At 54.5% G+C, this 13,391-nt stretch overlaps 1 protein-coding gene across 3 annotated transcripts in view; it reads left to right on the top strand.

The window, feature by feature from the left end:
• Positions 1-13,391, top strand: part of LOC310888669 (unconventional myosin-Vb-like) — an 86,114-nt gene continuing 72,723 nt past the window's right edge. For 2 of the 3 annotated variants that reach the window (XM_083815602.1, XM_083815605.1), the window contains exon 1: positions 1-158. In XM_083815602.1, the coding sequence (XP_083671728.1) occupies positions 132-158 (27 nt within the window). In that variant the 5' untranslated portion in view covers positions 1-131. Of the gene's footprint in view, positions 159-10,759; positions 10,784-13,391 lie in introns of those variants that run through there. The other variant, XM_083815603.1, reaches the window with a different exon arrangement.

Below are 13,391 nucleotides of genomic sequence, written 5' to 3'. Positions count from 1 at the left end.
GGGTGTAAAGGTCGCCCTCTCTGTCGCCTTGTCGCCCTGTCGGGCCGGCGGCCCCCCCCCCCCCCCCCCCCACCCTATCCCCGTAACCTGCCGGCCCCATGCCCCTCGCCTAGCGCTGCCCATGCCCGGCCATGTCCGCAGCCCAGCTCTACACCAAGGTGAGCCGAGGGGGGGGGTTTGGGGGGAAGATTTATGGGGTTTGGGGTCGTTTCGTTCTGGGAAAAGCGGGGCAGCAACTTGCCTGCCCCCAGGACACCCCCCCACCCCCCCTTACCTTGCCCCTCTCCATCCCTCCCCTGCGCCGCATCCGCGCCCCGACGCGCGGCTCCCCAACCCCCCCCCCCCGCCTCCCCGCGGGGGTTTTGGGGCAAAAAAAGCCGAATTTCGCCCGGTGAACCTCATGAGGGGCTCGAAAGGTGCGGCTCCGAGCCGCTCCTCTTCCCGGACGGGAACTTTTTGACGAATTATTCCCCGTGGTCCCGAAACACCGGGCTGGAGAGGGAAGGAGAAAAACCTGCCGGGAGCGGGGCGCTCCCGGGCGCCTTGGTGGATTTCCCTCTTGGTTTTGCAAATCCCAAATCGTTTATTTTTATTTGTTTGTTATTTTATTTATTTTTTTTCTCAGCAGCAGGCGAGGCCAAGCCGCTCCCTCCTGGCAGCAGGGAGGGGAACATGGCCGATGGGCGAGAGAGGAGCCCAGATTTGTTCCCCAGCGAGCCGCGCTTGTGCCAACGGGGGGGCTGCCAGCCAGCCCGGGGGCTGCCTTTTAGGGCTGGGAGAGGTGGCATTTGATTATTTTCTTTTTTTTCCCCTTGCTCTCCTGCTCTTTTTCTTCTCCTTTTCTCGGTTCTTTTCGTTCCGCTCCGTGCGGCTGCTTCCCAGCGGATCAGTTCCCGCTCTGCCCAGCCGGCCGGCCCCGGATAAGCAAATGGCATTTGCATGCCAGGGTGGAGGTGAGGTGCAGGGGAAAAAAAAGAAAAAAAGAAAATAAAAAAAAGGGGAAAGCGCCCTTGGGCAGGACCCTTCGACCTGCAAAGGGTTTGGGATGACGCCTGGTACCGTGGAGCCACCGCTGTGGGGTCCCCAGCCGAGGTGGGGACGTGCGAGGCAGAGGCTCAGCGAGAAAAGTTCTCGGCTCTGAAACCTTTTTCTGCTGGCAGACCGAGAGACGCCGGCGTCGCCTGCCGTAATAACGAGGATTTTCAGGTTTTAATGAGGCTTTTTGAGGGTTTTCTCCCTGCGAGCGTGGTCAGGGTGGACGGGGGGGACCGATGCTGGGCTGGCACCAGCCCTTTCAAGGAATGGCTTTCTGTCTCCGTGCCAGTCTCCCAGCTCCAACTTCGCTGCGGATTCCTGCTTCTGTACCCAGCTCAGGCGGCCCTTATGTAATAGTGGGGGGGGGGGGGTCCCGTCGCTTATTTTCGGGGCTGTCCGTATCGCACGGGCGCGGGATGAGTCGCGAATTCGGCAGCTCGTCCTTCGAACCTCTGCGAACGTGAGAATCCCTGCTGGACGCGGCAGGTCTGCCCGTGATTTGGCTGATCTCCTCCTTTTTTTTGGGGGGGGGAGCCCTTGTGAACCAAAACCGCGGGTTTTCCACGGCAAAAATCTCCGCGGGAGCCCAGGCGGAGACGCGGTCGGATGCAGACCTCAGCATCTCCGTCGGCCGAGCGCGGGGACGCCACAGCAAGTGGCCCCGGGCAGGAGGCTCGCCGCGAGCGCCGCGCTGTCCCTATCTGTGGGCTGGTTGTAACGGTGGGGTTAGCTGATTCTTAACTTGATGATTGGGTTAATTAGCCCGGGTTGCGCGTTTTTATGCTAGCTTGATTAGGTTTGCGCTCCCGTCCGTCTGCCGAACGGGCGTAAGATGCCTGCGGGTTATCCCGTGGCACCTGGGACGCCACGGGGATGCAGTAGCCGTCCGCGTGCCCTGTTTTCGATTTGTTTTTCATAATGATGAGATTCCTGATGAGCGCCGGTGCTTCAGCGCCGATCCTGCTGCTGGCACCCACCTGCCTCAAGGGGACATTTTGGGGATGCAGCAAAAGCGGGCAAGGTTTGGCCGTGCCGCCGCCCATCACCGGGGCAGGTTGGAGCCGTGCGTGGTTCGCAGATGTCCCCGGGCTGTCCTCTCCAGGCTGCTTTGGGAAAATACCAGGATGGATCACGGTGCTCACCCGTGCATCACCCTTTGCGTGTCCAGCCCCGTGGCCTGAAGCTCCGTTGAGCACCTACGGCTCATCCAGCCCCCAAAAATACCGGGGGGAGAAGACACCCGCTGCCTGCCCTGGGTTTTGTGGCACCCTCTTGCGTTTTCTGGCCCCCTGCACAACCTTACGCACGGAATTGAGGCAAGGAAAAGATGCCGGATGCAGGAGCGCTTCCGTGATGGATTAGGAGAGGACTTTTGGAGCGCAGGACGGCGGCGCCTCCTGGATCACCTTGCCGGCAGGACGGGAACGACGCTTTTTGAGCGAAGATGCGGACGAAGATGCGGATAACCCGGCTGCCTGGAGTCGATACTCCCAGCTAAGTGCCCATCGATCCGCTGCGGGGTGTTGCATTAACCCAGCCACAACATTATCCCCCTCCGAGCCCTTCCTCTGGCTGCGTAAACCAGAAGGAAAGGAGCTGCTGAAGGGCCTTTTGTGTCCTCCTGCCGGCTGCAGGAGCTGCGACATGGTTCAGAGACCTCTAACCTCCACTTGAAGCTTGCAGCGGGTCTCCTGGGCCCTCATGGGACACGCAGCACTTTCTTAGCACTTATTTAGTGCTCGTTAAGCCACGCTGATAAACATATTACTCTGAGGAGTTTATCAGGCAGGAGAGGAACCTGCCCTGGAAACATCAGCAGCTGCGAACTCCCGGGGAAGGCCCTTTTTTGCATCACGGCTCACCTGTGACCCTTCAGAAGGCATGACTGGTGTTTAATAGCCCCCCCCCGTCAAGCGAGATAATTAGCAGCCGTGCCTAATTAGGAGCAGGTGAGTGGCTCCCGAGCAGCTGGTGTGCATCAAGCTTCAGGCACGTGGGACTCTGCGTGGGTAAATAGTTCTGGGGAGACCCCGAGCACGGTTTTCTTGCTCCCCGGTCCTGTGCCCAACAGGAATTCAGTGCCCCTGGGTCCTAGGGGAAGAGGAAGGTGAGTAGAGGAGGCGTGGTGCTATTGAGGGATCCTGTTTGCATAAAAACACTAAAATCAGAAATAGAATAAAGCCCGTTTCAGACGGAGAATGGCTGGAGCTTTGTGGGACCCCGTGCAAAGGTTTTGCTGGGGCTGCTCGCGCGCTCCCGCCACGTCCCCAGGTTCCTCTTGCCCTGTCGCTGACGCTGCTAAAATGCAGCCGAGGCAACCGCAGCTCAATCCCTCTAAGCCCGGGCAGATGCCGGCGTTGTCCCGTAATGGGATAAGAGGGGAAGCTCCCCCGCCACGCGTCCCTCCCTCTGCGAGCTTTGCCTCCGGAGACGCTTGGATTTGCAGCGTGGGGCTCGCTTACGCGCCTGGCCTTCCTCCTCGGCACTCTTCGTGTTGCTAAATCGAACACAAGGACTTTTGCTTCTGGATATCCTGCTCTTAAAGGTGCCTCCTGACCCGTGCTAATTAGAAGTTTAAAGTTTAGCCTCGAAACCTCACGCCCAGCAGCGCTCTGCCTGCCCCGAGCATCGGCTCTGCCTTCTCCTCCAGGGCTGGCGTGCAGCTCGGGAGATGCTCTTCCGAAGTTTTGCAAGCCTTAACGAGTTAGAAACCAGGCTATTGATTTATTTAGTTTTTTTCCCCTCCCGTTGTGCAAAGTGACTCTTACTTGCCAAGGATTATTATTATTTTTTTTAATAGGCACCAGACCTTAACGCATGGAAAAAAAAAAATCCTTTCCTAACGTCTAAACTCTGACTTTCGTTTAAAGTTGCCTCGCGAAGTGCTGTAGCGGGAATGGATCGACGGTTTCTGACGCTGGGGAGAAACTTTTCAAAAGCCCAGCTGCCCGGCGTGATCCCCCGCTGGTTGAATGAACCGCTCGGCGTAAACCCTCTGATTTCTGAACGCCTTTCTGGAAACGTTTTGTCCTTCAAGGCTTCCTTAGCGAGTGCCTGTGTGTTGGTTTGAGGCTGAGGAGCAGCTGGGAAGGAGCAGAGAGGATTTTCTGCTTGTTACGCTGGAAAAAAATATTGGGAATAAGTGTGCCAAGAGCTGCCTGGCACCCTGGGGCGGCGTGGAGAGGAGTTAGTCCCATGCAAAGCCTCGGAGCAGGCAGAGCTGCTTTCTTTGCAGCTTTTCTGCCCTTCACGTGACAAATACGTCTTGGAAGCTGGTCTCGGTGACCGTAGTGCTGAGCACGTCAAAGCTTTTAGGACTTTTAATTTCCGTGTGGATGAGTTTGTAGCTTTGTCCTAAAAAAAGAGCGGAGAGCTGGGCTTGGCCTGGGGTGGTTGTGGGAAGCACGGCCCTACAACAGCCCAGTTTCAGCTCAGGGGTGGACTTTGGACCCTCCGAGTTACCGGCGGCGCAATAAACGGCCGATAGCGTGGGTTATCCTCTGCTCTTCGACCTCTTCTGCAAACAGCAGCGTTTCGGGGCGGTTAAAGGGATATCAGCACAAAGCACAGCTGGGATCAGGAAAAGGACTGCAGCGAAACTCAGAGCCCTGGCAGGCGCCCGAAATGTCTGCTCTTCTCCGAGGACAAGTCTTCTTGCTTCGGGTTGCCCAGCTTTGTCTTCTCGTGACCGTTTCCCATCCTGCCGATCCCCAACCGGCCCCTGCGGGGATGGGCACGTCTTCCACCCAGGCGTGGAGCCAGAGAGCCCCGTGTCCTCGCCCTGCCCTGTGACACCCTTACGGAGGTGTGGATACCCTTACGGAGGGGTGACGTGCTCCTGGGATGTGTTAAACACCATTTAGAGGGTTGTCTCGTGGCTGAATCACGGCCATTATTTATCAGAATGACATGTTGCATCCCAGGAATGCGCCCTAGTGGGTTGCGCCTCTTCAAAGCCCAAAGACCCGTAATATATTTTAAGGTCCCTCTTACATATCTCGAAGGACGGCTCTGGGAAGGTCCAGCTTCGTGCAGAAACCCCACGAGGATGACTTCTTGTGGCCGAGGCGAACCTCCAGGTGCTCTTTTGTCACCCGCTGTACCACATCCCCGGGCGCGCGAGCGGGCAGCTGGAGCGCCGACGTGCTCCTGGGCAAATCGGTGTCAAAAAAAAAAAAAAAAAGGGTGAAAAATAAATAAATAAATGCGTGGGATGGCACTTGGGGCGTACAGGCAGGCACAAGGCGAGGTTGCTTTGCCTTTTCTTTACTGCTTAACCTGGGGATGTGGTTTGGACGTGGGGGTGGGTTTGTCCACCTGCTGAACTCTGCAGTTGATGTCCCTGGTGAGTGAAAGGTACCGCAAGGCAGCGAGGGGATGCTGAGATACCGAGCTGATAGGAGCGGTTACTTTCAATCTAATTAGGCTGAGTACCTCCCTGGTGGATTTCTGCTTCTTAATTAAACCCCGAGCTCTGATAACGCGGGCGCTGCGCTGGTTTTGGGGTAGGGAGCGTGATGCCCACCCGGGCGGAGGAGCGGTACCCACCGAGAGCTCTCCTGCGGTGTTTTTATGGCCCTTGGCATTATAAACGCCCTGGCCAGAGGGATAGGAAGGCTGAAATACCAGGTTTGAAATGTGCTCGTTTTCTTTTTCCTTTTTAAGCCTTTTGTCATTTGGACCCACCCCAGGTGGGGTGACGACTTGTTCCTCCCTGTGCAGTGGTGAGACAAGCGCTTACATTTCCCCTGCTCTGCTTTATTTTAAAAAAAAGGAAATAAATTAAAAAAAAGGGTGTTTTAAGCATGTAAATCCAAGTTCTAGAAAATATCGACGTGTTTAAAGTGAAATTAAAGCTCTGATGCTTTCCAGAGCTCAACAGCAGCCACCCTCCAGCCCCTCTGTGCTCGGATATTTTAGGGAAATCCTTGCCCGTTGTGGGCATGGTCCCTCGATGCTGGGTGGAGGCGAGTGGCTTTGGGGAACCTTTGCTCAGGGGAGATCCATTTGCTGAGGGGAAATCCGTTTGATTTTCGAGGTTCTCCACGCTTTCACGGTTGTATTTTTATTTCTTAATCGAAAAAAAGTGCTGTCTGCTCGCAGCCCGGTACAAAGTTTCGGGTCACGTGGAGCGAATTAGCAGAATGCAAGCTCTGCTGGTGTTGGCTAAACTTTGCCCGGGTCTCATCTAATCGCTCGGTCAGGCTGTAACTAATCGCCAGGGTGACCCATTTTTTGCTCTCCCTGTGCTAGGAAAAGACTGGATGTTGTAGCTGACGGAGGAAAGATAGAAAATCCCCGAGACTTCAGTGTGCAAGCGGGGTTTTAACTATTGAATCTTTCCATTCATAAGTTGGTGAGGTTTCAGCCTCTGGAGGTGGTTTCTCATCATTATGCGTTCACAGAATAAAGTTTGAACATTTTTAAAGGAGAAACCTCCTAAAACAGTAAAAAAAAAAAAAAAAAAAGATTTCATTTTCTCCAGTAATATTTTGGGGGCAATCCGTTGGCAACTCTTTTATCCAGCCTGTCATCTCTCGCCTTATAAACCTCTTTGATGTGGCTCATTCAGGGGAAAAATGGCATTACACGCTGCCTCAATCACTCAGATGTCAGCGAGGATATTGCCTTTGACTAATCAGGGGAAATTTGGGAAGGTTTAGTGATGCCAGGAGACATGACCCACTTTCGGATAAACGCTTTTTCAGACAACGGAGGTTGTGCTACGCAACGGGGGAGGGAGAAGCATTCGCGGGGTAGGAATGAGTATTTACGTCTCTTAATTGTGCTGGCCCTTTTCCAGATTTAGGATGGGTTTCACAAAGCCCGCTCTTTCAACGGCCACATTAAAAGCTTCGAGCATCTTTACCAAGCAGACCAGCGCTTTCCCCAGGTTCAAGTCTTGCTTCTTCTGCCTTTTAAGCCTTGAAGCCAGAAGGCTGGTGGTTCTCTGGGTCCGACCGTGTCGGTGTATACCATTAAATTCTCTGTGAAGGTGCTGTTTTAGCAGGACCTGGCTCCACTCCTCCTGCAGGCACACCGCCTGTGTAATGGAGCAGTAAGGGCAGAGCAAAATCCAGCGGTCGAGGCCGAAAAGAGCCAGCGCGCCCGCTGGGTGTGCTGGAGATAAGAGGAAATCTCAATCACGGTTCATAATTTTAAGCCTTGAATAGCTTTGGAGCTGCCCCAAGTGTTGGAAGAGCGCTGAATTGTATTTGCCTTACGTACTTGAGCCCGAGAAGCAGTCCTGACCCTCGTCTCTTATGGGTTTTGTACCTAATTTATAACTGCTTTCAACATTGGCTGCTACAGCGACCCGGTGGGGCAGTCTCGTGGAAGCTGCGGGGCCTACTCGTGCGATTCACCTTAGATGGCTGAATTAGTGTTGTATTGAGGGTGTTTATGGTGTTTTATAGGAGCAAGCTGGTTAAAAGCGGAGGCTTGTTGTTTTCAGGCAGAGCTTGAGAAAGGCCGACGCCACCAGAGGAGCACCTGTAGGTCTTGTGCTCCGGTAAGCAGGCTGCAGCGAGGAGGGGCTGGGGTCTCCCACGGGGCCTCCTCCGTCCCAGAAACGTTTGATTGATCCCACTGAATGTGGGCAGCTGTGGTGGTTTTACTCGGGTGGGCAGCCGAGCTCCACCACGGCCGCTCTCTCACTCCCCCTCCTCAAAGGAAACGGGGGAGAAAATACGATGCCAAGGGCTCAAGGGTCGAGATAAGGACGGGGAGGTCGCTCAACAATTGTCGTGACGGGCAAAACAGACTCGGAGGAGGGAGACAGTAAGATTTATTGCCTATTACTAACAAGCTAGAGGGGTGAGAAACAAAGGAAAGAAACCAAAAACGCCTTCCTCCCATCTGCCCTCTTCCCCTGCGCTGTGGGGTCCCTCCCACGGGATGCCGTCCTTCCCGAACTGCTCCTGTGTGGGTTTCCCACAGGCAGCAGCTCTCCAAGAACTGCTCCCACACGGCTCCGTACCGCGGGGTCCATCCATCCCCCAGGAGCAAACTGCTCCAGCACGGGTCCCCCACGGGCGGCAGCTCCCCCCAGCCCCCCTGCTCCTGCGTGGGCTCCTCTCCGCGGGCTGCAGCTCCGGCCCGGGGCCTGCTCCTGCGGGGGCTCTCCATGGGCCGCAGCCTCCATCAGTGCAGGTCCCCCTGCCCCACCGGGGGCTCCTCCCCGGGCTGCAGCGTGGAGATCTGCTCCGTGTGGGACCCATGGGTGGCAGGGGGCCAGCCTGCTCCACCATGGTCCTCACCGCAGGCCGCAGGGGACTTCTGCTCCGGCGTCTGGAGCACCTCCTCCCCCTCCTTCTTCGCTGACCTTGGCACCTGCAAGGCCATTTCTCACTCCCAGCTGCTGTTCCCCAGCAGTTTGTTTTTTTTCCCCCCTTTCTTAAATCTGCTCTCACAGAGGCGCAAACAACATCGCTTATTGGCTCGGCTCTGCTCAGCAGCGGGGCCCTTATCTAACATGGGGCAGCTTCTAGATCCTTCTCACAGAAGCCACCCCTATGGCCCCCTGCCACCAAAACCTTGCCCCGTAAACCCACTACAGCAGCCGAGGCAGGTACAAAAATGTGTTTGTGGCAATGAAATCGAAGTGCAGCACTCCGTCTAGCCGAAGGAGCGGCCCGTATCCTCTTGTGTGCCTGGTGGCAGGGAGGGATTTACAGCTCGGTGTCCCCGGTGGTGGTGCGCAACGAAAACCTCCGAGAACGGGCTGAAGCGTCCTGCGAACAGGTTAAGCTGCTTCCCTAAGAAAAAGAGCCCTTGTGAAAAGCCGTACCTTGGGGATTCTCCCCGGGACGGCAGCGCTGGCAGTCGAAAAGTGTTTTGGCAGGCTGTTGTGTGATGGAGGTGAAAAGGCTGGGCACGGGCTTAAATTTGGAGAGCCCCGAGGCGCTGCTCGTCTCAATATCCCGTGAGGAAAAGAGGCAAGGGTACGCATTATTCATCAAAACTGAATCTCAGTGGCTATTCCGATTATTGAGTCGTTGGTTTGAGGTTATTTTATTCTTCAAACAGCCCGCGCTTTAGTTTGCTACGCGTTGCTTTCGTTGATTACATTCTAATAACGATGGGTTGCATCTGATATTCTGAAATTGCTGGGAAAAACGGCTATTGGTGTAGTTTCTGTGGGATATAGAGAGTCAACCCAAGCAGGGAAGTTTGGGATGTGATGGAAAGCCCTTCCACCTGCTAGGCTGAGCTTTGGGTAACTGCAGCTGTCCTGGGTCCCTGGTGCTGCCTTAGGGAAGTCACCGTCCCCCGGGAGCGTCCCCGAGCTTGTCCCCAGCCCAGTGGGGGCTTCAGAAACCTGAAGCACGGCTCTTCTTACTTTGTAAGCCGATAGAAAGTGCATTCCACGTCCTGATTCCTCCCCTTGCAGCTTAATATTACATATATTTTATATATATATATGTATATGAAGTGTATATATATGTGGTAGGCTTTTCTCTGAATTTCTGCAGAAGGACTGCCCCGAGTTTCTCTCTCATCCTACGAGGAACACCTATTGCTTGAGTAAAGTCATGTAATTGTCCCCAAAGCCCAATAATGGCTGGGTTATCCCTGATGTCACCTAGAAAAGCACAACTTCCGTGTGATGTAAGCCCTAGAAAAGAATTGACTCTTGTCTCGCCCGCCCCACCCAGCCGGGTGGGGAAAAAAAAAAAACCCTCCTCCCCTCTTACAGGTGGTTTTGGCTGGTGTGGCGAATGACTGCAGTCCACGTCGGGAATTTGACTTTAATCCCATGGTTGTTCTTGGTGCTTGTTCGTGATGCTGCCCTATAACGTTCAGAAGGCTGCCCCAGGTGGAGGGGCTGCAGCGCGATGCTGGGTTTGGGTGCTATGGGTGCCGCCCCGTGCTGGTGCTCAGCCAGCTCTCACCCTTCAACTCACGGCAACGGGTAAAACGGATTTCATTTGGGGCAGCGAGTTGGAAACACCTTCACCTAAGCTGAAGGTTAAAATTCCTCTAAGCCGTGCAGTCTCCGCGTGAAGCGGAGTTAAAGCTGCTCTGGGTGTTTCCACTCTGCATTTCTGGGGATTCAGCTCTGTGGGTCGTGTTTGGCTTCACACACTGGGGAAAGAAGCACGACATGGAGTCGAGTGCCCCAAACAGCGCTCGTAGGGTGGTTTTTTTTGGTATTCATCTGTTGGTTTGTTGGTCCTCCTGCTGGCTTTCGCTTCCATCCTCCCGTCGGACACGAAGGTGCCGGTGGGTGCCCTCCCGGCTGTGTCTTAGCAAGAAAATCCCGTGATTGCCAGGGTATAAAGGTGGCTCCTGCACGTGTAACGCTGCTGTAGAGGAGGAGGTGGACGAGCGTGCTCATCTTTTCTTGCAGCCTGGTGAGATGACTCTGGCTTGGCTTGCGGCAGCCTGTTTTCCCACTCGCTGCTGGGAGGGAGCTGGCAGGGAGGCGGCGTGCTGTGAAAAGCAATCGCGGTTCGGAGACTAATTGCTGTGGAACTCGAAGCACGGCTTATTGAGCGGCTATTGTCAAGGAGGGTGACGCAATCTTGACGCTGAAGGCTCGGGAAGCGGTTCCTGAAACACAAATTCAGGCTTGTTGCATGCCAGCTACGAGGCGGACAAGTCTCTGCAGATCCGCACGCGAGGCTTGGGGCAGGCTCCGGGCCGGGCAGACGCGTGCCTTGTCCCAAGAAAACACCCAGAAATATTTTTCTGAAAGCTCCCAGCCCGTGGCAGGACGCTTGCCATCGTGGGGAGGATGAGAAAGGTGGGTGGCCGGATGAAAGCGCACTGATGAAGGGACGGCGCTTCAAGGGAGAGCTCTTGGAGGCACCTTACGTGAATTTAAGTTAAAAATAGTTTTAATGTGATTTTTCGTTGTTTTAATTTCATTTTTAAGGCTCGTGCTTTCTTCTCCCCTACGTTCAGCAGAGGAAGCCACCTGTGGGATTAAGGGGATTGCGAGGGGATGGAAACCAAACCCCGTCCTTCCCTCCCGCAGAGCCCTTCTCTGCCCCCCAAGCAAGGGAAGCATTTGAATGATTTTTCTACCCCTTCAGCTATTTTAACTGAAGTTATTTATCCCGGTTTTGCTGCGTCTTGACCACTGGTGCCGTTCCCCAGGTATTAAAGGTCTCCCTGCCAGCAAACCTTATTGCTGGAATTTTTTAATTATCGCTACTAAAACGCCGCTTGCTTGAATCCTCAGCGATCAATGCGTTTTCCATCAGTTGTTTAGCAACGAAAAAGCCTCAGAGGTGGCCGCTGGGCCTTTCCAGCCCTGGTTAGCCAGGGCTGAAGAAAAGCTTCATAAATTCATTTACTTTTCAAACCTCCTTTGGGCTAAGCACGTGCAAAGTGATGCTCCGAGAGGGTTTGGAAAGCGTCAGTGCCGGCGAGGCGAGGGGTAAGCGTGCGGGTTTAATTCATCCTATTGGTGCTTTCTAATGAAAGATGTCGGGTGGAAAGATTGCTCCATCCTGTGAAAATTAAACCTGGATTTTGGTAATGCTGCTTGGCAGGAGCGTGCCGGGCAGGGAGGGCGTTTGCACGGGACGATGCTGTGCTGCTTGCACCTGCACCAGCAACGGGAGGGCACAAGATGCTCGTGGTGTTACTGCAATTAAATGCTGCATCTCCTCCATTTAAAAACAGTATTTTATAATGATACCTCTATTAAAAATCAGGTGCACGCGGTGTATATTGAGCGTTTTTTGGATCCGGGCTACGTCCGTCAAGGAGGTTACGTGGAATTCAGATGGGGAATGGCACCGCGAGGGCAGGGTTATGGCACGGCACTGCTGCTCGAGGCTTTGATTAATCGAGAATTAAGGGAGAGCAGGGTAATTAGCGCCAGTCAACGGGGATTTGCAGAAAGCAGCCAGGAAGGATTTAACTTTTGCGATTTTTGGGGGAGTAAAAGCAGCGACGCTTTATGCAAATCGCCATCCGAGTTAATTCGTGCGGGGTAATAAATTTCAGGGAGGAGGAAGAGAGCCGAGCTGGCGCTGGGGGGGGGACGTGGGGACATCCATCAGCCTGGCAGCCCCCCGGGGAAGGAAACAGCTCCGACCCCGTATGTGCTGTGCCCGTCCCAGTGCAGCAGCTCCGCATCAGGCCGCTGCCTTTCCCCCTGAGTTTAGTGCTTTGAGAAAGTTAACACTTCCATTTTATAGCTGTTTCTAGGGTTTTTGAGTAAGGAAAATGCCATTTATTTACTTTTCCTTTTTCCCCTGCCCTAAAGGAGTGCATGCCCCCCGCTGTGTGCCGAAGCACTGATTTGCACGACCTCTCCTTTCTGCCTTTTGGGGTTTTATGGTGAGCAAGAAGTCGGGGTCCAGGGGGTCCCCGCTGCAGGCGGGTGCCCTACGGCCAGCCTGGGGACACCGCGGTCTCCTGGGGTGGCACAGGCAGGTGGTGGCCATGACCTCAGCTGGCCCCGTGGGGCAGAAACCACCCCCAGGGTGAAAATCTCCTTCTGAGAGGCTGCCACAGTTGGAAGTAAAAATAATAATTAAAAGGCAATGATCCACAGGTCGCCGAACAGATTTTCTTTTGGTGTGTCTTCTTCGAGACCGTTTGGAAATACTGGACCATCCTATTTCTTCCATCCTATTTCTTCCTCGTGTAACGAGGCTGGCACTAAGCCCAGTGCAGAGAAGGGAAAAATAGAAGTGTGCTTTTCCTTTTCGAAGCAAAACGCCCAGATATTTGTCCCGGTGTCATTGGCCAACGCTTGTGTCCAACGGTTTGAGCCTTTCTAGCTGCTCGGGAGGCTGCGTTAGTGCTCAGCAGCCGAACAAATCCCGTCCCTTCCCGTGTAATGCTGCTCCTAATCTGCCTCCGCAGCGGCAGCCTGCTAAAATCTAAATCAAATCATGAGGCGGGGATTGAGTTTATTCACCAAAACCTCTGCTTAATTTGGGTCGAATAGCGCGAAAGGCTCCGAGGGCGCTGGGTTGTTCCAGTTGGGTGCGGGTTGGGTGTAAATGTTGATTTTCTCCCTTGAGTCTTGAGCCAGGATCTGGAGCCAGCCACCCAGCTGAGCACAGATAATGCAAAAAACACGTTTGAAAAGTGTCCCCGAGGGTGGGACAGTCGTGCCGGAGGTGAGGTTGTAGAAGTAGAGGCTCTCCAGCCTGGATGGGGACTTCCTTTTGGCTTGGTTTTGGTCACCCGGTGGCTTTGAGCTCATCCATCTTCCCCGAGGGCTCCTCGTCCTGGCCAGGGCTGGCTTAGAAAAGAGGTTTTTTGGGAAAAAAAATGGATGCTTGAGGAAATGCTTTCAGATCGGGTCATAACAGCCTCTTCTCCCAGGCAGCCTGCGGCTATCCGTTAGGGTGGGAAGGCCTCGGTTCGGGGGCGCAGGTGCTGGA

The sequence above is a fragment of the Anser anser genome, assembly GCF_964211835.1.
Source record: "Anser anser genome assembly, chromosome: W".
Classification (NCBI taxonomy): domain Eukaryota; kingdom Metazoa; phylum Chordata; class Aves; order Anseriformes; family Anatidae; genus Anser; species Anser anser.
This window is presented reverse-complemented; position numbering and strand designations above follow the sequence as displayed.